A 24,105-nucleotide genomic window follows, 5' to 3' on the forward strand; every position below is an offset into this window, starting at 1 on the left:
ATTCTCTGGCAACAGCTCTGGTGTACATTCTTGTATTCAGCATGCCAATTGCACAATCCCTCAACTTGAGACATCTGTGGCATTGTGTTGTGTGACAAAACTGCACATTTTGGAGTGGCCTTTAATTGTCCCCTGCACAAGGTGCACCTGTGTAATGATCATGCGGTTTAATAAGCTTCTTGATATGCCACACCTGTCAGGTGGATGGATTATCTTGTGGACAAAATTGACAGAATGAGAGAGAAGCTTTTTGTGCGTATGGGACATTTCTGGGATCTTGTATTTCAGCTCGTTTCATGGAACCAACACTTTACATGTTGCGTTTGTATTTTTGTTCAGTGTAAATACAACCTCTGGATATAGTCTTCATCATCACCTGGACTGTTAAATAAATTCCACAATGTTTATGCATCTGAACCTCTGACTACCTCTCAACAGTTGATGCTCCACGTCAACTAAACAGGCACACAAACAGTCACAGAAACGCTCTGTTATTTTATTTTGTTTATAAAGGAAGAGTGTTACTGGAAAAGATACTTATAAAATCGGAAAATAAAGAACAAACAAAAATGTCTGAAAATGGCTTTGTGGTTAATACTGAATAAGTCCTTGCTTTATTCTACAAAACTTTATTACAACATAAAGCTTTTCATAGGACTGTATCAGTAAAATGTAGGGCATCTATCACAGGGAAGAGTGGACAGTAATTCAACAATATTTTTGAAACAAAATCTAACCAATATCATTGATACGTACAGTAAAGGCATTGTCACCCTTGTAAAAACAATTGCAGGCTACCCACTCTAGCCTTTTTTCACCCCAAAATAGTTAAGAGTGAATAAATAAACTACTGTGTGAAATGTACATTTTAGTTTGATAATGGAATTGGCTTTATAAACATGCTGTGTTTGGAGTCGTTTGTTTTGTTTTCAGTTTGTTTTCTGACATCCTACTGCACAAACGTGCCATTTTGATTCTTTGCGATTTAAAAGGAGGTCAAAATGCATCAGGCAAGGGTGTGAGCACCATATTTCATATAAAGTCTGTTGATGATAAACGTCTAAGAAGGCCTATCTATGGTTGTGAGAAAGTTGAGATGGAAATAATGCTGAGTTGAAGAGTTGATATGGGTTCCTAGGAGGACAGGGATTTCGATGCTCCATTTCCAAACCAACCATTGCTTCATTTCTAAAGACTTTGTCAAGTCACCTTGTGGATCTGAAATATTTGGATTGGTATCAGCAATGTGGTAATAGCCTCACCTAGCCCTCTGGTAGGCTTGGCGGAGTTCCCACAATATTGTGTACACCTATACAGTCCTTTTTAGTTCTATGAAGGGGACTCAAAGGACCTAGAAGTTGTGACGTGGGACAGGTTTGGATATGGACCACAGAGTCAGTTGTGTGTCTTCCCTGACACTCAACCAAACATCCCAATAATGACTCACCTGTCCTGGAGTGTACTCGGTGAGACAAAAAGGTTCAAAAACATTGCAGGTAGAAATATTATTAATAGAACTACATTCATCCCCAAGTCTACAGGCAATCCAATGTGGTCTCAGGGCAATTCATATTATTCTGTACATACATCTGTGACAGTCTAAGACTCAATTTAGTATGATACGTTGCATTAGATTCTAAATGGAATAGCAGTAGTACAATATCATTCAAATTAGAGGACGTACAGTGTCATAGGTGTTACACGGTCATACAAAACATACGAATTGGGTGACGTAACTTATCATACGTCTTGGAGGACGTATAGTATTGCAGGTCTTTATCTGAGACCAGGTTCCTTGTTGCTCTGTAACAACAAAGGAGAATTACAGGGAGAATTTACATGGGCGGTTAGGGGAACTAACGGCAAAGGTTAGGAGAACTAAAACGACAAAGGTTAGGAGAACTAAAACGACAAAGGTTAGGAGAACTAAAACGACAAAGGTTAGGTGAATTTACATAGCAGGTTAGGTGAATTGGGTAAAGTTTAGAATAAGGGTTAGCTAAAATGCTACAGATGACACATGCAAAACCTTGGATTGCTAGATTGTCGCAGATTACACCCACCCATCCTCCCTGACCAACCTCCCTACTTGGAGTTTCTGTCTCAAGTAACTAGACCATTAGTAGGTATCATACGTCTTGGAGGTGCTCAGAAATACATCAAGTATGTTTAATATGGCTCTGAGGCCAGGCTGGACAATCATATCTGTTCTACACAATACATTTCTATCTGAACGTTCTGTAACATTCCCCCTCCTGAACAGACCCCAGGTAATCCCTAGCTGATGGAATATGAATGGAATTGCAAACAGGCCAGCTGTCGTTTAAAATATGATGGGTGGATTTATAAAGCTGATTTGCCAATAATAGTCAATAAACAATGATTGACACCGTTAGCGTGATGACGGCTGTTTAAAACCAACAAGAGTCCTGGGCCTACAGTTGACATCGCACATTGAATGAAATGGCATCCTAGATCGCTATAATTTGGAGCCCGGGACATATTTGGTGAAAAATCCTTTGGCATCCAGGTTTCCAAAAATTCTGCTACCTAAGGCATATTTATAACCCATTACTCCTTGTCCGTCCTTCTGGATTGTACAATGTGTGGATATCGTTAAAGAAACCGTCTGAACCAAATTTTCTCAAGACGAGCTACCGTGTATCCTACCACTGTCTAACACAGTTGGAGCTTCAGCACTTGGCTGTCCCGTTCTGCGAGCTTGTGTGGCCTACCACTTTGTGGCTGATCTGTTTTTGGTCCTAGACGTTTCCACTTCACAATAATAGCACTAACAGTTGACCGGGGCAGCTCTAGCAGGGCAGAAATTTGCCGAACTGACTTGTTGGAAAGGTGGTATCCTATGACGGTGCCATGTTGGAAGTCACTGAGCTCTTCAATAAGGCCATTATACTGCCAATGTTTGTCTATGGAGATTGCATGGCGGTGTGCTCGATTTTATACACCTGTCAGCAATGGGTGTGGCTGAAAACGCCAAATGCACTAATTTGAAACAGCGTCCATATACTTTTATATATATAGTGTACAATCCGGATGGATGGACAAGGAGTTACTGATAATAGACACGCGTCAGTGACAGGATTTTCGGAAAGCCCAAGGCTTTTTCACAGAAAATGTTCCGTGTTCCGCATTCTAGCACACCATTGCAATTCATGGCATCCTATGTAGGGCTGCAAGAGACCCTAAAGCCCAGGCTATCCCAACTACAGATTCAGATCGATGTGCTTCGATGAGGAGTAGGAATGTAAAGCCAAACTGACCCTGTGTCCCAATACTCTTTCCTTGTCTCCTTTCAAGATCACAATATTGCCTTCACATGTTCAGCCATTTCAGATCTCTGGTCAATGAAGAAAGAAAACTCTTGAAGTGTAATGGGACATGGTATGGAATTGAAAAGTTCCACTTCATGTCCCAATATTGAGGCGTTTTCTTTGTTTATGATTCCTCTCCAGTCAGCTCCTGGTTTCCTGTTGTTGGTGATGTTACTCCTGCTACCTGTGCTGTGTTTCCTGCCCCTGAAAGAAAACCCCAACAAGTTGAAAATAAAGACTTCTGACAAATCTGTTGGATAAAAAGGCAGTGTCATATGTACACCCCTTTCATACATTTATCTTGTCCCCCCCCCCCCCCCCCACATAATGTGCAGAGTGAGAACATTGTCCGATTTAGACACTAGTTTTCTTGGTTGGCTTTCCCTGCTGTTATGGCATTGCCACTGCCTTGACTTGACCCATTATTTTTATTTCTACTTTGCACATTCTTCCATTGCAAATCTACCATTCCAGTGTTTTACTTGCTATATTGTATTTACTTTGCCACCATGGCCTTTTTGCCTTTACCTCCCTTATCTCACCTCATTTGCTCACATCGTATATAGACTTGTTTATACTGTATTATTGACTGTATGTTTGTTTTACTCCATGTGTAACTCTGTGTCGTTGTATGTGTCGAACTGCTTTGCTTTATCTTACCAGGTCGCAATTGTAAATGAGAACTTGTTCTCAACTTGCCTACCTGGTTAAATAAAGGTGAAATAAATAAAATAAAAATTGCCTTGACTTGAAAGGCACATTTCAACAAGAGCACAGCACTGTCGACAGCTGACATTGTGCCTTCTACAGGCAATTCCCTGACGGTCGTGTAGATTAAATTTGCAGTAAACGCTGCGGATTTTGGCTCAAGTGTAAACTACCTTTAAAAGTGAAGTGCAGTGCGCTTGTCGACAATGCGATTGATAGAATCCCAGCCTTGAACCCAAAGATAGATGTTTTCCTCCAGAGCTAAAGCAGTTTCAGCAACTCCCCACTACAGAACAACAACTAACTTTCCAGTTTAAAAAAACCTGTCTCTGCTCTTAAGCATCTCCTTAGTTCTTTAAAAGAATCACTGAGACTGATGTACTAAATCACAATTCTTCAGTATTTCTTTAGTGAGGCAGATTCTTGCTGACAGTCTGTCATGAGAGATGAACTGTATCCCAATAACTGTTCTTGAGTCATATTTAGCAATATCAGAAGTGCAATGGAACATGGTCATGGATTAGAGATAGGTGGGCTGATCAGAGAACTGTTCATACCAGGAATGCAGAGGATCTGGGGCTCCTCCCACTTGCCACCTGGCAGGCACTTGACCAGAGGGTTTTGTCTCTGCTGGAAGCCCTGGGCACAGTAGTAGCGCACAATGGCGTCTGTCTCGTACCTCTGGCGGATTCTGCCAAACGCAGATGCGTTCCGGACTTTGGGGGGAGGGCCACATGAAGCTGTGGGAGGAGTTACAAAGACTGTAGGTGATAATGTCCTCTAAGTCAAAAACATATGAATGAAAAGTTGAACGATTATTTGTCCTAATGTACACATTCAGTTACGTTTTGAGCATTACACTAGTTTGGGACTGTATTGAATGTGTACATTAAACATCTACTGCTACTTCTACATACCTCTAAGTTAACTACCTCTGTGACCTATTGCCTGTATACTGTAGCAATATAATCTATTGCACAGAGGTAGTTACAGGTATGTAAAGGCACTGGTAGATAGGTGCTTGCTTGTCGTAACTTCCTGTCCATTACTCACAGGTGCCTTTCTTGCAGGTGTAGGCCAGGTGGTAGTTGCAGGGCACATCACTCCAGCGCCCGGCATCATGCCACACCATCACCACACAGTCCTCTCCAGACAGGAAGTAACTGTCAGGCTGGCCCCTGTACCAGTTCTCATAGAGCTGTGAAGACAAGGTAAGAGACACAGAGCTGTAGTTGTTTATGTCTTGTGTTCCTGTGTCTTTGTACCTGCATGCCATCCTGTGGACATGTTTCGACACAGTACTTTTTCTATGTTAACCCAATCTGTCTGGACTCACCAATGGGTTACCATCGGACCAGCGGAAATCCCCCTCGATGGTCTTGTCGTTCAGTCCAGTCCACTGATACTCCTTATAGTTATCTGCGGATAGAATAAGCCATTTTATTTGCTTTTCAAGCAGTAGGCTTGTCACGTCTCGAAGAAATTATACAGTAGGCCTTTGTCTTTGTGCTTCCGCTGCGAATATCAACACCTCTGCCAGGGTTTGTGTTTCCAATTGACTGGGCATGAAGTTACTCGGAAGTCATGTGACCATGTAATTTAGAACCTGCTAAAGCTGCCCCCATCACTCCCATTGTTTTTTTGGCAATGAATGCTAATGTCAGCAGTTGGTGACAGTGACTTAGAACACAGTCTGTCACTCTGGTTAAAAGTAAGCGTGCGTCTAATTTATTTAGTCATTTTGATGAACTACCTCTTTAATGGACCAGATTAGCATTTGCATGTAGCACTTCCGCACAGCAGGGTCATGGGCCTTCCTACGCTAATAAATAGCACACACAAACCCTTGAGAGCTTGCTGCTGCATTTCCAATGTATTAATGTGCTGTAAAATGGTACGCTATGCTAACAAAGGGAGTTGCCTATCAATGAAAGAGAAAAGGTGGAGCATGAAGTTCGGTGGCTCGCTGTCACCACTCCCACCGTACTGTTAATGAAGTCCTGCTCCTCAGGGGTCATGATTGACACCAGGTGGCCCCCCACCATGCGACAGTGCTGCTCCGCCACCTCCCAGCTCAGCCGCTGGTTGAAGTGCTTGTAGCAGTTCCCGTGGAACTTCTGCCAGCCCCCCCCACACTGCTCCAGATCTAAGAGACAGAACCGGAGGAAGGGAGAGATTTACTAGATGTCATTATTTTTATTTGAATGATTAAGAGGGAAAGGTAAGATCCGTTTAGATTTTCTGACCATTGAACAAGAAAGAGAGCGAAGGGGTGGTGTTGATGAAAAACAATGAGGGGATCCGCATGAAACTACCTTAAGACCTTGGCCGGGATTCAATCAAAGATGCATTATCGACAAGTTCAATACACTTGACCTTTGAAGGAAATTGTTTAAGCTTGAGCCAACATGCCCAGTGTTGACGTGAATGTGATCGCCGCCAATGTCAGGAAAATGGCCTTTGATTGAATCCTGGCCTTACTCTGAAACTAGATGATTCTAACCCAGGGAGACAGTTTCCCTGATTCCCTGAGCAGATGGATCCATGAGGTTCATCCATCTAAAGAACACTTCTCATCTCACCTTCTTTCCATCTCTATTTTCACATCCCTAAATCTATGTGACAGGAACATGGTGGCATAGCAAGCAGGTCTCAAAGAAAAAGCTTCGCCCGATTGAACTGAAGGGGACAATTGTTCCAAAAACAAGGCTTTGTTCTTTCTTGAGTTGGGCTCAGGGATGGAACAGCCATTCTTGGATTGTCCTCTTCAAAACAAGGTGGGTCTTTGTTATTAATGGGCTCTTAAAGCCACAGTGTGTAATATGTATATTTTGATTGATTGAGTTAATAGTACTACTAGTTATTAATAGACTAGTACTACTAGACTAGTACAAATGTCCTACCTTCTAAAAACAAAACAATGAAGGACCTGTTACTTTGTTAATGTTTTGGCCGTATATATCCAATTACTTCCTTATTACGAAAATAACTGGAATGTGGATCCACTCATCGGAGCCTGACAATCTGCTCCATTACATACAAACCCACAATTATTATTACTGAATGTGGTGGTGCGTTACATTATATTTGAGTCATTTAGCAGACGCTCTTATCCAGAGTGACTTACAGGAGCAATTAGAGTTAAGTGCCTTGCTCAAGGGCACATTGGCATATTTTTCAACTATTTGAACCTGCAAATCCCTGAGCTTTACCCGCTAGACTACCTGTCGCCCAGTATTCTGCCACCTGGTGCAGTAGAACAATGTTTAATAGCACTCTTACAATTACAGAGGTACTGTAACAGCTGAATGAGGAGCTCACCCATCTGACAGAGGTCACCTCCATAGCTGGGCAAACAGAGGCATTTGGTGCTCCCGCCCATCTCGACGCAGGTGCCGCCGTTGGCACAGGGGTCCTCCAGACAGGCATCTGAAACACAGCAAGAGGCCAGTCCTGCCAGCTCTGATAATCATATGCAGCCTACTTCTGTAGTAATACTGGTAAATAATAAAGTTGTACTGTAGTAAAAATAACAATACAATGATAATATCATACAATTACAGCCTAGTGTGTAGAAAGCAGGGAGGGCAGCTGCAGCAAAGAATGTGAGTATGATGATAAAAGAGTTGAAGACAAAGAGTTTCAGAGATGACGTAAAGAAAAATAAAAGTTGGTGAAGGTCTGTAAGGCTGCCCAATCAGGTGCCTCGTCTCCTGCCAGAATGATGTTCACTAGGTAGCCTAGTGGTTAGAGCGTTGGGCCCCGAGCTGGCAAGATAAAATCTGTAACTCTGCCACTGAACAAGGCAGTTAACCCACTGTTCCCCGGTAGGCATTCATTGTAAATAAGAATTTATTCTTTACTGACTTGCCTAGTTAAATAAAGGTTAAATAAATAAAAATAAATAAAAACATAGTCCTTGTCATATCTGCTGAATATATCACCATTACCTTGACTGACTCCCTGGCTATTCACCAGGGCAAGTACTTATTAACCCTCAGGATAATTATGCCCTCTCTGGCAAGGATGACTAAGGCATTTCTATCACGTTGACAATTACGATGATGATTTCAGTGTTGTGATGATGAAGGTGATGTGATAGAGTGCAAGGGAATTAGTATTACTGTCTTTATCTGCAATTGATTACCTACAATTAACCTCTCATGCTGTTTTGCATTGGTCATACTTTTGCAGGTATCTCTGTGTAGATGTTATATTTTGGTTTGAGAACACATTACCAAAGTACAGTGTTAAGAGTGCTGACAATTGTAAAAACGAACTATGACACATTATGGATGCCTCATACCTTAGTGGTATTTCTGCAATCTACTGTAAATGTAACCTGGGCTGGAACCAGAAGTGAGCGAGTGAGACTTAGACATTAGACGATTTGGTGTGGAAATGAGTGAAATCACCAAAATAACACCAAAAAGAATCTAACTGAAAGCATCACATTGCCTCGTGTGTCAGACTAGAGGACACGCAAATCGGACATTATACAACAAGGTGGTTCTAATCCGGAATGCTGATTGGTTAAAACCGCATTCCAGCTGGTGTCATTTTACCCCTACCTACATGTACAAATTACCTCGACTAACCTGTACATTGACTCGGTACCATTACCCCCTGTATATAGCCTCGTTATTGTTATGTAATTTTCTTTTGTTACTTTTGATTCAATTATTTTTTACTTTAGTTAATTTAGTAAATATGTTTTCTTAACTCTATTTCCTGAACTGCATTGTTGGTTAAGGGCTTGTAAGTAAGCCTTTCACAGTAAGGTCTACATTTTTGTATTTGGCGCATGTGACAAATACAATTTGGTTTGATTTGATGTGGTCTATTCCACAAGTTACCTCCCAATTAGCCAGTAGATGGCACCAAAGTTCACATATTGAGTTGATAACAACACTCACAAAGCCTGAATCTGGCATTAACTCAGTGTCGAGAAAATTTGATGTAGAAGTTGTCCTTAACTACAGATGTACAGATGTAGGAACAGATTACCCAACCCAGTATTTTAGCCATTAGATGGCTCTACTTTCCGGCTACCCGGATAAAGCACTAAATAAACTTTAGTTAGTGCTAAATACGGCTGCTAGAACCAAAAACTTTGATCATATTACTCCAGTGCTAGCCTCCCTACACTGGCTTCCTGTCAAGGCAAGGGCTGATTTCAAGGTTTTACTGCTAACCTACAAAGCATTACATGGGCTTGCTCCTACCTATCTCTCTGATTTGGTCCTGCCGTACATACCTACACGTACGCTACGGTCACAAGACGCAGGTCTCCTAATTGTCCCTAGAATTTCTAAGCAAACAGCTGGAGGCAGGGCTTTCTCCTATAGAGCTCCATTTTAATGGAACGGTCTGCCTACCCATGTAAGAGACGCAAACTCGGTCTCAACCTTTAAGTCTTTACTGAAGACTCATCTCTTCAGTGGGTCATATGATTGAGTGTAGTCTGGCCCAGGAGTGGGAAGGTGAACGGAAAGGCTCTGGAGCAACGAACCGCCCTTGCTGTCTCTGCCTGGCCGGTTCCCCTCTTTCCACTGGGATTCTCTGCCTCTAACCCTATTACAGGGGCTGAGTCACTGGCTTACTGGGGCTCTTTCATACCCCTCTGCGTCACCTGAGTGGGTTGAGTCACTACTATGGGTTATACTCGGCCTTGTCTCAGGATGGTAAGTTGGTGGTTGAAGATATCCCTCTAGTGGTGTGGGGGCTGTGCTTTGGCAAAGTGGGTGGGGTTATATCCTTCCTGTTTGGCCCTGTCCGGGGGTGTCCTCGGATGGGGCCACGGTGTCTCCTGACCCCTCCTATCTCAGCCTCCAGTATTTATGGTGCAGTAGTTTGTGTCGGGGGCTAGGGTCAGTTTGTTATATCTGGAGTACTTCTCCTGTCCTATTCGGTGTCCTGTGTGAATTTAAGTGTGCTCTCTCTAATTCTCTCTTTCTGTCTTTCTTTCTCTCTCTCGGAGGACCTGAGCCCTAGGACCATGCCTCAGGACTACCTGACATGATGACTCCTTGCTGTCCCCAGTCCACTTGGCCGTGCTGCTGCTCCAGTTTCAACTGTTCTGCCTTATTATTATTGGACCATGCTGGTCATTTATGAACATTTGAACATCTTGGCCATGTTCTGTTATAATCTCCACCCGGCACAGCCAGAAGAGGACTGGCCACCCCACATAGCCTGGTTCCTCTCTAGGTTTCTTCCTAGGTTTTGGCCTTTCTAGGGAGTTTTTCCTAGCCACCGTGCTTCTACACCTGCATTGCTTGCTGTTTGGGGTTTTAGGCTGGGTTTCTGTACAGCACTTTGAGATATCAGCTGATGTACGAAGGGCTATAAAATAAATTTGATTTGATTTGACTTGATAGATTAAAAAAATATCAGATGCTGTGTCAGTGGTTAGAGAAGCTGCCAGAGCAGCTTACCGATCAATCACTGTACCTGTACACAACCCATCTGTAAATAGCACACCCAACTACCTCATCCTCATATTGTTATTTATTTTTTTGCTCTTTTGCACCCCATTATCTCTACTTGCGCATCATCATCTGCACATCTATCACTCCAGTGTTAATGCTAAATTGTAATTATTTCGCCACTATGGCCTATTTATTGCCTTACCTCCCTAACTTTACTACATTTGCACACACTGTACATCATTTTTAAAAAAAGACCCATTTTAGATGACATGGCACTAATCATGCCACACTGACTACACTTTCACGTCAAACAATAAACCAGCCTCAATAGTTTCCATTTCGCATTTAGCAACTCATTACAAATGTTTAAAAGATTTGGGAGAAACTATGATCAGACCGCCATCTGGGAGGTCATTTTTCAAATGGTACGTCCTGTTACAATGGGAGATTGATGGCAGTACAGACATTTTCACCTCAAATAACATTACAAATATTCTGATAGATGTCATTTACATATCTACAAGACTTGAAAACCAGATATTCCCTTATTATGGTTATGAAAGGCACATTCTTTGCCATACATTCTCCACTATAAACTAACTCAATAGCTGCTGAGTTAGTTTAAAAAGTTGCTGATGTTTTGTAATTGGGATACTGTCCCTCTATTAAATCAATAATATCTGTGTTCGTGACCAATAAAATGTCAGCGGTGTTGCATTTGGGAGTCAGTGCTGTTACATTCAGAGTTAGTGGAGTTACAATGCAAGGACAAATGTTTGTCCGGTTGAATAACACTGTTTTTTTTCCCCCACTTGGAATTGTGCTGAAACTAATATGGCCCCCCGGTAAGAGGAAATTGACTGTTTGAATTGAAAAACATTCAGGACGGTCATGGTGCAAGTTGGACTTCACTCTTGCAGGAAGAGTAGAGGGAGACAATCAAGCATAGCAATTCTCTTTCACAGAAATGGTGTGTCCAGGCAATACAGTACTTCACAGAAGTCAATCTTTGAGTGAAAAAAAACATCATGCACCGCAAGACTTGTTTGTTTGACAAATGTCAAAAGGGGGTTGTCCCATATCTCTCTCAATGCTCAATTCTTGGGCATCACAAGGAGCAGGGTGCTCTTTAGGGGGAGGGAGGGGGAGGAGGGTGAGTGGGCTGCTGAGACAAACAGTGAGACAGACGAAGAGGGGGGAGCCATTGGGAGGGTGGCAGTTTACAGAAAATGGAGCAAGGCAGCTTGGGGTGGGAGAGGCCGGGGTTTAGTGCATCGCCGTGTCGAGCAGCAAGAGGAGGGTGGTTAGGCTGGTTAGGGTGGCTCGAGTGTTACCTGAAATCTTCCTGGAACTGCCTACAGCAGCTCTCTCATTGGGCAAGATGAGCAGGGTTGGCGGCTGGGTGAGGCCAAATTCCAGATCCATCTGGCCATGATTCACAGGGCGTTTAAGAGCCGTCACCCTCTCTGGCTCTGGGGGACTTTGTGTAGTGGAGGTGACGGGGCTCCAGGTCTGTGTAGCCCACTCTGTGGATGTGTACACGGTGGATGTGGACATAGTGGCAGCGGTGGGATCTGTACTTGAGGTGGACAAGGAGTCTGACCCAAACAGTTCAGGTTCTGCTGAGGAGTCTGGAAACTCTGTCTGGGAAGAGGAGGAAGCGGGTTCCCCGCTGTATTCAAGGTCGTCCTGAGACTCTTGGGGTGCAGAGGTGGTACGGTGCAGATCCCAACTGGTTGTTTGCGACTCAAGGGGGAAGACTGTAACTTTTTCTCCGAGGGATGGTTCATCAGTGCCTGGCTCATGTCCACTTCCGTCTTCTTCAGGGTCCGTGGTTGTGGGATCCACCTCTATTCTGGACATGGCCGTTGTTTGATAGCCCATTGTGGTAAACTCGACAGGCAGCTGGGAGGTGGTGGACAGGTCTGGAGACTCAGTCGTAGCTATTTCCACTCCAGACCCCAGGTGCTCCTCTTCAGACTCCCCTGGTGCCAGCTCCACTGCTCCTGAAGGTTCCAATCTCTCTGGATTGACGATACCCTCGAAATCTAGACTGGTGCTGCCTTCTGGTCTAGCGGAGGAAGTTCCCTGGGAGGTTACTGGTGGACGGAATACTGTGGAGTACACATCCAGTCCCAGCTCCTCAGAATGATCCAGTCCAGATGAGATGCTGCTTGAATGTGGAACTCCTGTCTGCTGCTCATTGGAGATGCTGGTGGCTCCAGGGGAAGCAGACATGTGAGTGGTGAAGTCAGAGGGTTCTGAGGTGGGGGATCTGTCTGTGTGCATTCCCTGTTGGACACCTAGGTCAATCTCTGTAAAGAAGGTACGATATACATTATTATTGCATGATTATCAAGTCTTGTTCTACACAGCCCTACAATGACAAAGTACATACTTTTGAGAAAAGGAGTTAGGAGTAACATCTGTACGATCAAACATCTATAAGATCAAAAACATCTGTAACATTATAACATCTAAGATATTATTGATTTTATTTTTTACATTATACACAATTTTCAAGTATGATCAAAGTACACTTGCTTCTAAAATAACAAGCATGTTTTCATGCAATGGGCAGATGCAGTTGGTCTAGAACAGAGCAGCACATATCACACTTAGATGTGCACAGAGGGCGAATGTCAATGACATCCATGTCAATCTCTTCTGTCTCAAAGTTGAGGAGAGATTGACTGCATCGCTAGTGGTCTATGTGTTGAAGGTACAGAACTGTCTGTTCAAGCAGTTGGCACATAGTTGGGACACTCATCGGTATCACACAAGACATGCAACCAGAGGTCTCTTCACAGTCCCCAGGTCCAGAACTTAGGCTAGGAAACACACCATATTAAATAGAGCCATGACTAAATGGAACTCTCAGCCACCCCAGGTAACTAAAGCTAGCTAATAAAACCAGATTTAAAAATGTGATAAAAGAACAACTAACGGCACGACGGGGACTGTGAAGAGGCACACATACATTTTTATGCATTTTGTATCGTATTTTGCATTGAATTATGTATGTGATACGTGTTTGACTGTGATATGTGGTTGTCTCGCCTGGCTATCTTAATTTTATTTTACCTTCATTTAACTAGGCAAGTCAGTTAAGAACAAATTCTTATTTTCAATAACGGCCTATGAACAGTGGGTTAACTGCCTGTTCAGGGGCAGAACGACAATTTGTACCTTGTCAGATTGGGGATTTGAACTTGCAACCTTTTGGTTACTAGTCCAACGCTCTAACCACTAGGCTACCCTGCCGCCCCAAGATGAATGTACTAGCTGTGGGTCGCTCTGGATGGGAGTGTCTGCTGCAAGGTATCCATACCTTGGGACATATCTCCAGATCCATCCAAGGGCAACCACACTGAGGTTGCCCTTCCGTGGGGGGAGAGTGTAGACCCGACTGGGTGAGGATCAAGCTCACCCAGGGATTCGGTCGAGATGGATGTCTCTTCAAGTTCTCCCACGATCGCCTCTTTGTGTCTTCTCTCTGCGGTGGGGTCACGTGCCTCGGTAGCATTCTCTATGGGGTCAAAGGCCATGTTGGTAGTCTCTTGTGCATTCTCCCGATGGCTCTGGTTACCTGCTGTTGTGCTGTAGTTGGCTTCCAGTTGATCCAACTCCAGGTTGGTCTCTGGCATTGGCTGGAAGTGCTTGGAAGAGCCTGACTGCTGGTAGTCGGGTTCCTCCGGGTTCATCTCTGGCATCGGCTGGTAATGTATGTGTGGCTTGTAGGACGGCTCTGGGAATTCTGGGCTTGTTTCCAGTTCGAGTCGGTAGAAACTGGAGTTGCCTTCGTGGAGGGAGTCTGGCATGCTGGAGTTGTTGGGTAATGAAGTAGGATGCTGGGAGTGATAGTCTCCTTCGTGAAGGGAGTCTGGCACACTGGAGGTGCTGGGTAAAAAAGTAGGATGCTGGGAGTGAAAGTCTCCTTCGTGAAGGGAGTTTGGCACACTGGAGGTGTTGGGTAATGAAGTAGGATGCTGGGAGTGATAGTCTCCTTCGTGAAGGGAGTCTGGCACACTGGAGGTGCTGGGAAGTGAAGTAGAATTCCGTGAGTGATAGTCTCCTTCGTGAAGGGAGTCTGGCTCACTGGAGTTGTTGGGTAATGAAGTAGGATGCTGGGAGTGATAGTCTCCTTTGTGAAGGGAGTCTGGCTCACTGGAGGTGCTGGGAAGTGAAGTAGAATGCTGGGAGTGATAGTCTCCATCGTGAAGGGAGTCTGGCTCCCTGGATGTGCTGGGTAATGAACTAGAATGCTGGGAGTGATAGTTTTCTTCGTGAAGGGAGTCTGGCACACTGGAGGTGCTGGGAAGTGAAGTAGAATTATGTGAGTGATAGTCTCCTTCGTGAAGGGAGTCTGGCTCACTGGAGGTGCTGGGAAGTGAAGTAGAATGCTGGGAGTGATAGTCTCCATCGTGAAGGGAGTCTGGCTCACTGGATGTGCTGGGTAATGAACTAGAATGCTGGGAGTGATAGTTTTCTTCGTGAAGGGAGTCTGGCACACTGGAGGTGCTGGGAAGTGAAGTAGAATTATGTGAGTGATAGTCTCCTTCGTGAAGGGAGTCTGGCTCACTGGAGGTGCTGGGTAGTGAAGTAGAATGCTGGGAGTGATAGTCTCCATCGTGAAGGGAGTCTGGCTCACTGGAGGTGCTGGGAAGTGAAGTAGGATGCTGGGAGTGGTAGAGTTCTTCTACAGGAAGTGAAGTCTCATCAAAAGGCTGGAGGAGGTCCTGGGTGGAAGCTGTACGGGTGAGTGGGACCTCTGTGCTTGACATGGAAGTAGGGGGAGATCCTTGCAGGTCCTCCCGAGCAGGAGCTGACTGGAAGACGGGGAGGGATTGCAGGACACTCTGGGCCTCTCGCTCCACTTGCTCTGGATCCAGGCTCGGATGGAGCTCCTCCGCAGGCTCCATAAGAACAACAATATCTTGTCCGATGTCCTCTGGTTCAGTGGCCATGTAGTCCATGGGGGCATCCGTGTGAGGATTCCCATTACCTGAGAAGAACAGGGAGTGGACAGGAGACTCAGTGAGGTTGTTTAATGAATGGACATAAAACTAAGACATTCTCTGCATAACACAAAATAATCCATAGAAGCATGCAATCTAACAAATATCTTGCAATAAAAAAAGACTATTATCTATGCAACAACTATTTAGTCCAGTACAAAAACAGACCTCTGAAATAGGCACTGTACTATCTCTTTTATCTACTAATTAGGCCAGTACAAAACAGACCTCTAAAATTTGTGGGGAATATGGAAATATTTTAAGATGGTCATACCATGGATCATATGGATATCTGATTAGAATTTTAGGACCCATTTAGGCATCAACTTTTTAAAACTTTTTTTTTTTTTTTTTTTTTTTACATTATTTGATTAAATATTGAATTAGGACTTTACGACTATAGCCCATAGAAACGCATTGAATAACACATTCAAACATGGCAAAAAATAGTAAAACAATAAACTTCATAAGAAATATGGTTTTGAAGTGTATGTCTTATATTTAGGAGATATAAGAAAGCTCAGGATACATTTAAAAGAAAATCTTCACACATATTTAAACCCTTATTTTTTTAGGCACAAAACGACCTTCACACTTCCATTTGTTTGTATGTGTTACCTTCAGACGAGACCAGTGTCCTCGTAAAGATAAACAGAAAACGTGTTCGTGAGCGTCTCCCTTTTCCATAGAGTGGTCATAACAGTTTTTTAGGCCAAACCGTTCAGATGCTACATCCGTTTTTGCGAGAAGACCGATTTTCGGGATGTCTAATGGTCTGACAAACACCACTGTAGCTTGGCCACCTTCCACCGCAGATACGGAAGGCCGACATAGACAGTTGTTATGGACTGAGACGCAGCCCATGCAAAAAAAACTGATATCTCTAGCTTAAACTGACAGATTTTGATGGGGATTTTATTATTATGTTACTAAGGTTTAACACACAGGTGCGTCAATATACTCTTAAGAATCTTTTAACTAGTAATTAGTCCAGTACAAAACAGACCTCAAATAAGTACTTTGCTATCTCTTTTAAAATCTCTTAAGGAGCCAACACTTTTTTGCAATATTCGCCTAAAATGACATACCCAAATCTAACTGCCTCTAGCTCAGGACCTGAAGCAAGGATATGCATATTCTTGATACCATTGGAAAGGAAACACTTTGAGGTTTGTGGAAATGTGAAATTAATGTAAGAGAATATAACACATTAGATCTGGTAAAAGATAATACAAATAATAAACTTTTTTTTTTTTTTTTTGTACTGTCAATTTTTAAATGCAAGAGAAAGGCCATAATGTGTCATTCTAGCCCAGGCACAAATTTGGCCACTAGATGGCAGTATTATATGTGCAAAGTTTTAGACTGATCCAATGAACCATTGCATATCTGTTCAAAATGTTGTATGAAGACTGCCCAAATGTGCCTAATTGGTTTATTATTACATTTTTAAGTTCATAATTGTGCACTCTTCTCAAACAATAGCATGGTATTATTTCACTGTAATAGCTACTGTAAATTGGACAGTGCAGTTAGACTAACAAGAATTGAAGCTTTCTGCCCATATCAGATATGTCTATGTCCTGGGATTTTTTTTGTTACTTACAACCTCATGCTAATCACATTAGCTCAACCGTCCCATAGAGGTTAACTACTAATTAGTCCAGTACAAGACTCAGACCTCTGAAACAGTAAACATCATGGCGGCTGGAGGATTCAGGGAAGCCTGTCTGGTTGCTGTAGCGATACAGGGTCTTGACCCCTGCCTGTGGACCTCCACAGCGCGCTCTAGGGGTGATGACGGGGTAGCGCACGCTGCCATCAGACAGCCAGCCAGGGTTGCAGCGGTCCAGACCCTCACTCCATGCCATGTACAGCTGCCCTGTGGTAGCCAGCTCTGCCCCTTCCTTCTCGCAGTACGCCCAAGCCTCATTCAATGACAGCTGCTTAGGGGCAGAGCCATGGAACACCTCCCCTGCACAAAAAAAGGTAATGTGTTAGAGTCCTAATGGGATTTAGATTTCGAACGATTGTCCTAGATCCTTAATTTTCCTGCAGTATCTGGAAAAATACAAAAGGCTGAACACATGGGAGAATGAGATCTCGGTTGGGAAAATGACATCAGTATTTGATATGTATTGTACCTGTAAATACAAATGATCTGACTCATCTAAAGTGTGTATTCTGTCCACTAGCTGAAATCCCTACATGACTGTAACTTAAAGGGATAGTTCACTCAAATTAAAAAATGATATATTGGTTTCCTTGCCCTGTAAGTGGTCTATGGTAAAGTTATGACAGCAATCCATGATTTGGTTTAGTTTACCTGGCACTGTTACCATGTTTTAGCATTTGTGGCACACATCCCATTCAAAGTCATGGGACCGATGTTAGCATTTTTTGCACGTCATGTCCAAATAATCAGAAAGTATCTAAAATTGTAAAGCTCAACAAAGTCACTTATAAATTATTTGAATATGATGCGTGAAAAATGCTAATATCGGTCCCATGACTCGGATGGTGCCACAAATGCTGAATACTAAAAGGTTAGCATGTGGAAACAGTACCAGGGAAACTAAATCAAAGCATGGATTGCTGTCATACTTTGTTCAGAGAATGTTTGGAGGGTAAGAAAATCAATATGTAATTTTGCAATTTGGGTGAACTATCCCTTTAAGGAGACCCAACACAGTCATTTTATAGAGTGCCTTCAGAACACATGATGATGTACAATGACAAAGCATCTGTCTTGGCAAAATGACATATTGTCCTTTATTATTTTTTGACACAATGACACAAACATATGTTATTGCTCAGTAGAATCACATTTATTCACACTGTCACTATTTACACTGCCTTTTTACGAGGAGCTATTAACACTGTCACTATTTACACTGCCTTTTTACGGGGAGCTAATCACACTGTCACTATTTTACGGGAAGCTATTCACAAGTTGTTGTTCTTTACCATCAATATGCTCCACATAACAATACACATCAAACAGCTCCTCTGGTTCCAGTGTCCCATAGTTCCTCACTCCCGGGCGACCATCCATGTCACCATAGCAACCTTCCCGGGGAACTTGGATTGGATATCTGCGAAATAGAAAATATTAGTATTTCCTGTGCTAAGAAAATGTTGTAAAGACTAACTCTGATAAGTGAGGGGCCTCAGTCATTATTTTTTAATCTGTTAGCGGGAATTGATGTGTGTGTTGGGAACACAGACCAAATAGAGTCCCTATTTTACACATGTAAGCCATGATAATGCTCATGAGGAAATCTAGCTTAATTAACATCAGGACTAGAGTGAAACTGATTCAGGTCAACATACAGTCTGCCAGAAAATAGTATTACATACCACACAGTGGGTCAAATTCAAAATTCCCAGTAGCCTATAGGCGTGTGAATTAGTCAAAACAAAGTATTGCACCTTTAAGAAATGTGTCTTTGTATTATAAGACAAGTTGTGGATACCTGACAGATTGGTCAGCGAGCCAGCCGGCGTCACACTGCTCATAGCCATCGTAATAGGCTGCCAGAAGCTGGTCGGGAGTAGCGATGTGTGCCCCAATGCTCTCGCACACCGCCTGGGCCTCACTGAACGAAAATGCATAGCGACCAGAGGCATGTCTGTAGTGGAAGACCACACCTACATGCACACACGTGTGCACAAACACAAACATACACACACAGATAAATATTGACAGGTTCAAATACACAATATGTGGTAAAAACTGAAAGAAAACATATTAATAGTTGCATATAAGGCTAAATCTGGTTGTTTCTAAACCTGTTCGCAGTTTCTAAACCTGTTAGACAAGTTTTTAAAAATCTAAAATATTCACAGACTCCTACAGCCTTAAAAATCCTTCTCCTTTTGTTACCTTTGACCTTGATCTGTGTGAAGTCGCTGGCGTCGTCCAGGCCCTGCTGCACCTCGCAACGGTAGTGCCCTGTGTCTGTTGAGCGCAGCTCCCCCAGCCAGAGGGAGAGGTCCTCGGGCGAGTCAGCAAAGTTGACCAGGGAAGCTCGTTCTCCGTAGGCCTCGTTGACCTTCACCCTTTGACCCCGCGCCACCAGGATCTCCGTCTCCTCCTGCTCCCCATCATGCAACACGCTCCACTTGACCCGGGGCGGGCTGGGGGGCGAGGAGGACGAGGGGGGCCCAGGGGACAGGGACACCATACATGGGATTGTGATGGAGCCTCCTAGCTGTGCAGTGGAAATCGGGATTGCCTTGGAGATGGTGACCTGGAGTTGTCGGTTGTCATCTGAGTCAGGAAGGAGAGACACAGTGAGTAAATGATGCTGACTGAGTAAGTGGCCGGCTATTGACCTCTAGTGGTGATGGTGAATAATGCATTTCGGGGACAATCTTCAAAATTCTGCAGCAATGGTTATATTCCATGGATGAGTGTAATTTCCCCTCAAAATATTATATGATTACGGAGTGGGCAGAAAAACAAATGCTTTAATCAGCTACATGTTGAATATATAGAAATATAAATTAGACATAATCCATGTTTATACAGCAACTATTATGCAGCAATTACTATACAGCAACTGAGTCTTTAAATTTCAGTTCATGAGGACCACAGCGCTGCTTAGGCTAAAGGGATACTTTGTGATACTACTTTATGTCTCTGCGTCCAGTATGACGGAAGTTAAGAGGTAGTTTCGTGAGCCAATGCTACCTAACGTTAGCACAATGACTAGAAGTCTACAGGAACAGCTAGCATGCTATTTGCGCTAATGCTAGCAGAGACATAAAAATGGTATCCACATGTTCATCTGACTCTGGGGAAGTAGATAACGGCTAAAATCCAGAAGTATCCCTTTAAAATAATAACCTGAAATCAAAATAAAAGTTTTAATGCAATGCATTGTCATCCCAAATAATGATAATGCATCAAAATACACGTTAGAAGATCTGTACCTTCTGAGTATCCTGTTTGGGCGGGGAAAGCCAGGGTCAGATGGCAAAGTGCGCACAGAAGGAGGAGGAACCTTACTGGTCTGTGGAGGAGAGATAGTGAGAGTGAGATAAGGGAGTTTTTTTTTTTTTTTACATATTACATATGGCATATGCACCTTATTTAACAAACAATCTCTACTTCGCCAATTGGTTACAGTATTATTTTTGTTGGCTTATTTTACTCCTACATTATATACCCTCTATGATTCGAGTGTAGATAAGGACAGAGAGGGCAGAGAGTGATGAATGATGAGTATTAAAATGTTAGATCAATGCCAGACGGTAAACAAGTAGTTTGATTGACAAACAGCGTCTAACTGATCGATGAGAGATGAGAGAGAGCAGGAGCTGAGAGAAGGATGTGTGGAGAAATGGAGGATGATGAGATTGAAAGTGTAGTTGATGAAAAGCACATGCAGTATGAGGAAAAAATGTGGTGGTGACAGAAAATTGACCATTTATGGGAATAAAGTAAAGACTAAACGGTCTTAATTCAATAATATAAAAAGATCAAGGACCTTGAAATATCCTAATACAGGACACAGAGACATTGGAGGAGCAGTTGCTCAGACCCCAAAAAGGAATCCGGCGGCACATCCACATCTGACCGCAAGCGATTCATCACCTCCAAGAGAAAATTACACGTCTGCATTGCCCAGGGTTTTCTGCCAGTGCCTCTTCACCAGTCTGACCCTGTTATTAGCTCAGCAGGCATGGCAGGCGGCTCTCACTGACCTCACACAACCTCAGAGGCAGCCACGATGGAAAGGGGAGGGGCCATAAACATCTACCTCACACAAATAAGTGAATTTTTGACAAAAGACAGTTTATGTTTTTCAAAAATACTTTTCAGAAAGGACAAGGCAACAAACTTTACCTCATACTTTTGAGTACTTTCAGAACCTTCTCCAAAAGGGTATGCTTTTTACCTTTGACCTCATAGAAATAAAAATATTTCAATTTTGTGCGTCTTGACCACCAGTTGAATCACCTATACGATTATGATTTCACTCATTATATCTTTATGCCATCCCCGTTTTACTAGATGCACTTTCCCAAAATTCTGCAGACTTGAAAAATGTGCCTAAATTACCATTTAGAGCAAACATTTAAATTGTCAAAAACCCTCTAAACCTGATAAGTTGCCTAGTTTCCTGCGTTTGGCTTAGCTGGTCGTAAAAAAACCTCTTCCTCCATGAATGACGAAGGGAGAATCTCAATTGGTGTTCTCAATTCCTTGCATCCTCTTCTCCTCACTTCTTTTTTTAAAAAGTCAAAAGGTAATCAAGGAGAGGAGGGGATGAAACATTGAAACAAATGCACTTCTATGAAATGAGACCTTCTTCACTAGCGCGTCATGACAGTTACAGACGTGGTATCCCAACATAAATGTGTGAAGCATTAAAAATAAATGTAGGTAGTTGTGCTACAGATAGTATAGATAAAAGGATAAGTAGTGTATCATTTTTAAATATGTGCAATAGCCGATTCAAAGGTGGTGTGGCAGATTTCAAAACTCTTCTGCGGAGGATTTCGCGAGACGAGGCTATCGAGGTGCAGAGGACACTCCGGCATTCGCCTACTGACAAACTGACACTCTCCTCGACCACTTGACCACTTACCCGTTTCCGGGTCACAGAGGAGAGCGGAGTTGAGGTCAGGACAGACTTTCGGCCAATTGAGAATCTCCCTGAATGTTTGTCGACTGGTAGCATTAGCAGAGTTGCCAACAAACGGAAGTTAACGAGGCGACACTCCATCTTAACTTCTCCTTCACATTTACTGGATTGGTTGAAAAGTGCAGAAGAGAACCTTCCCTGCCAGGATCTAGTTTCAGGTGTTTCTTTTACGCCTAGCTATGTTAGGTTAGCTGACTGGGTAAGTATACAGTGTGGCTGGTGCCATCTAGTAGCGCTGAAGAAAAAATGCATTTTGGGGAAATTCTGCAGCAATTGTAAATTCTGCGGATAAAGGAAAACTTGACTGCCTTTTCTGCAAAAATTGCAATGATTGCAGGAAACCAACCCTTAGTTATCTGTCTTTGTTACACATATTTGTGAATATTGTTTCTGTTTCATTTGTATTATTTTTCAGTCAGACACAGTAGACTTTTAACAGACACAGTAGACTATTAAGTCACTTGGACTGCAGACACTGTTTCCGAGACAAGCAGAGTCTGTGAGCTGCTCAAAAAAATACAACCCTGCTCACATTAAATGAAGAATGTCTTCTCGTCAAAATATACACAAATACTCTGTGTGTGTGTGTGTGTGTGTGTGTGTGTGTGTGTGTGTGCACGCGCGTGTGTTTGTGTGTCTTTGTGTTGGGAGAGTACACTCCTATCCAGCTGGCTTGATTCAGGCTTTTCTAGTCATTCTATGTGACTGAAATTCTAATAGTCAAGCACCAGTTGCACCAATCCACCACCCACCGTTTCACAAAGCTTACTACTAAACCTACTAAACGAGCCCCAGACACCCTCAAAAAAGAGCCACGTTCATTCGACTGACCAAGGAAGACCCAGCACATATGTTATACCAGTACACTTCTCTGGATATCCAAGATCAGCTTCCATCATGATACAAGTCATGGTAAGGGATATGTAAATGCAGGAGACAACACATAGTTTACTCTGAGCTGTCTGTGTTACTGTGCTACTCTGATGCGGGTTGTAGCTACAAATGTATAAGCGGTTGTCGCTTCATCTCTTAGAGGCTTGAAGTACTTAGAACTGTGCAGACCTATACTCATGTCATTCATACTTTTAATTGATGCTTGTTTTGCTTTTCAAGCGCTTTGAGATTTGTTACTTGTATATATGCTGTGTACTGCAATTCAGCTTTAGGCTGCCAAGTACGGCCTACATGTAAAATGTAATAAACTACTACTCCTAATACTACGATTTGTGGATATTCACTCTCTGATGAGATAAGTGAAATTGAAAGTCATGTCCTTATATGACCCTTTGAATGTGAGCATTTCGGGACCACTTCAAAGCATTTGCCTAAAAATGTGTCTTTACAAAGTAATTACGTAGGCAGAGACAGTTTAACTACAGTGTAAATACATATTATTCCATAATATTTAAAGGTAGACTCAGCGCTACGACATTGGCACGAGCAGCACCACAGAAGTTGAGCTGAGAACGATGCAAGACGTTGCTCTCACACAGTCACACATATGATCTACACATGTGTGCAGGTGTGCTTCATGCTGCTACAACGTAGTAGATACAGAACCAAAACAACGGATAAGTTTAGCCTCACGCTTCAACATTGTTGAGGAAATCAGCCCGATATTGTGTATACATCTTGCATCGCTGAGTCTACCTCCTCTACAGGATCGGTGTCCCCGCCACGGGACGGTTAAGCTAACATAGGCTAATGTGATTAGCGTGAGGTTGTAAGTAACAAAATAAAATCCCAGGACATAGACATATCTGATATGGGCAGAAAGCTTCAATTCTTGTTAATCTAACTGCACTGTGCAATTTACAGTAGCTATTACAATGAAATAATACAATGCTATTGTTTGAGGAGAGTGCACAATTATGAACTTGAAAATGTATTTAAAAAACTATTAGGCACATTTGGGCAGTCTTGATACAACATTTTGAACAGATATGCAATGCTTCATTGG

General features: G+C 42.9%; 1 protein-coding gene across 1 annotated transcript in view; it reads right to left on the reverse strand.

Moving 5' to 3' along the window:
- Window positions 1-495: 495 nt before the first annotated feature.
- LOC139391949 (brevican core protein-like) overlaps window positions 496-24,105 on the reverse strand; it is a 41,819-nt gene continuing 18,209 nt past the window's right edge. The window contains exons 2-14 of the mRNA XM_071139559.1: window positions 20,428-20,507; window positions 19,376-19,762; window positions 18,966-19,140; window positions 18,457-18,584; window positions 17,171-17,464; window positions 13,803-15,476; window positions 11,806-12,786; window positions 7,362-7,469; window positions 6,028-6,186; window positions 5,377-5,459; window positions 5,094-5,238; window positions 4,598-4,780; window positions 496-3,536 (exon numbers count right to left, since the gene is read on the reverse strand). Of these exons, the coding sequence (XP_070995660.1) occupies window positions 3,457-3,536; window positions 4,598-4,780; window positions 5,094-5,238; window positions 5,377-5,459; window positions 6,028-6,186; window positions 7,362-7,469; window positions 11,806-12,786; window positions 13,803-15,476; window positions 17,171-17,464; window positions 18,457-18,584; window positions 18,966-19,140; window positions 19,376-19,762; window positions 20,428-20,507 (4,477 nt within the window). The 3' untranslated portion in view covers window positions 496-3,456. The remainder of the gene's footprint in view (window positions 3,537-4,597; window positions 4,781-5,093; window positions 5,239-5,376; window positions 5,460-6,027; window positions 6,187-7,361; window positions 7,470-11,805; window positions 12,787-13,802; window positions 15,477-17,170; window positions 17,465-18,456; window positions 18,585-18,965; window positions 19,141-19,375; window positions 19,763-20,427; window positions 20,508-24,105) is intronic.

This window comes from Oncorhynchus clarkii, chromosome 32 (assembly GCF_045791955.1).
Source record: "Oncorhynchus clarkii lewisi isolate Uvic-CL-2024 chromosome 32, UVic_Ocla_1.0, whole genome shotgun sequence".
NCBI lineage: Eukaryota > Metazoa > Chordata > Actinopteri > Salmoniformes > Salmonidae > Oncorhynchus > Oncorhynchus clarkii.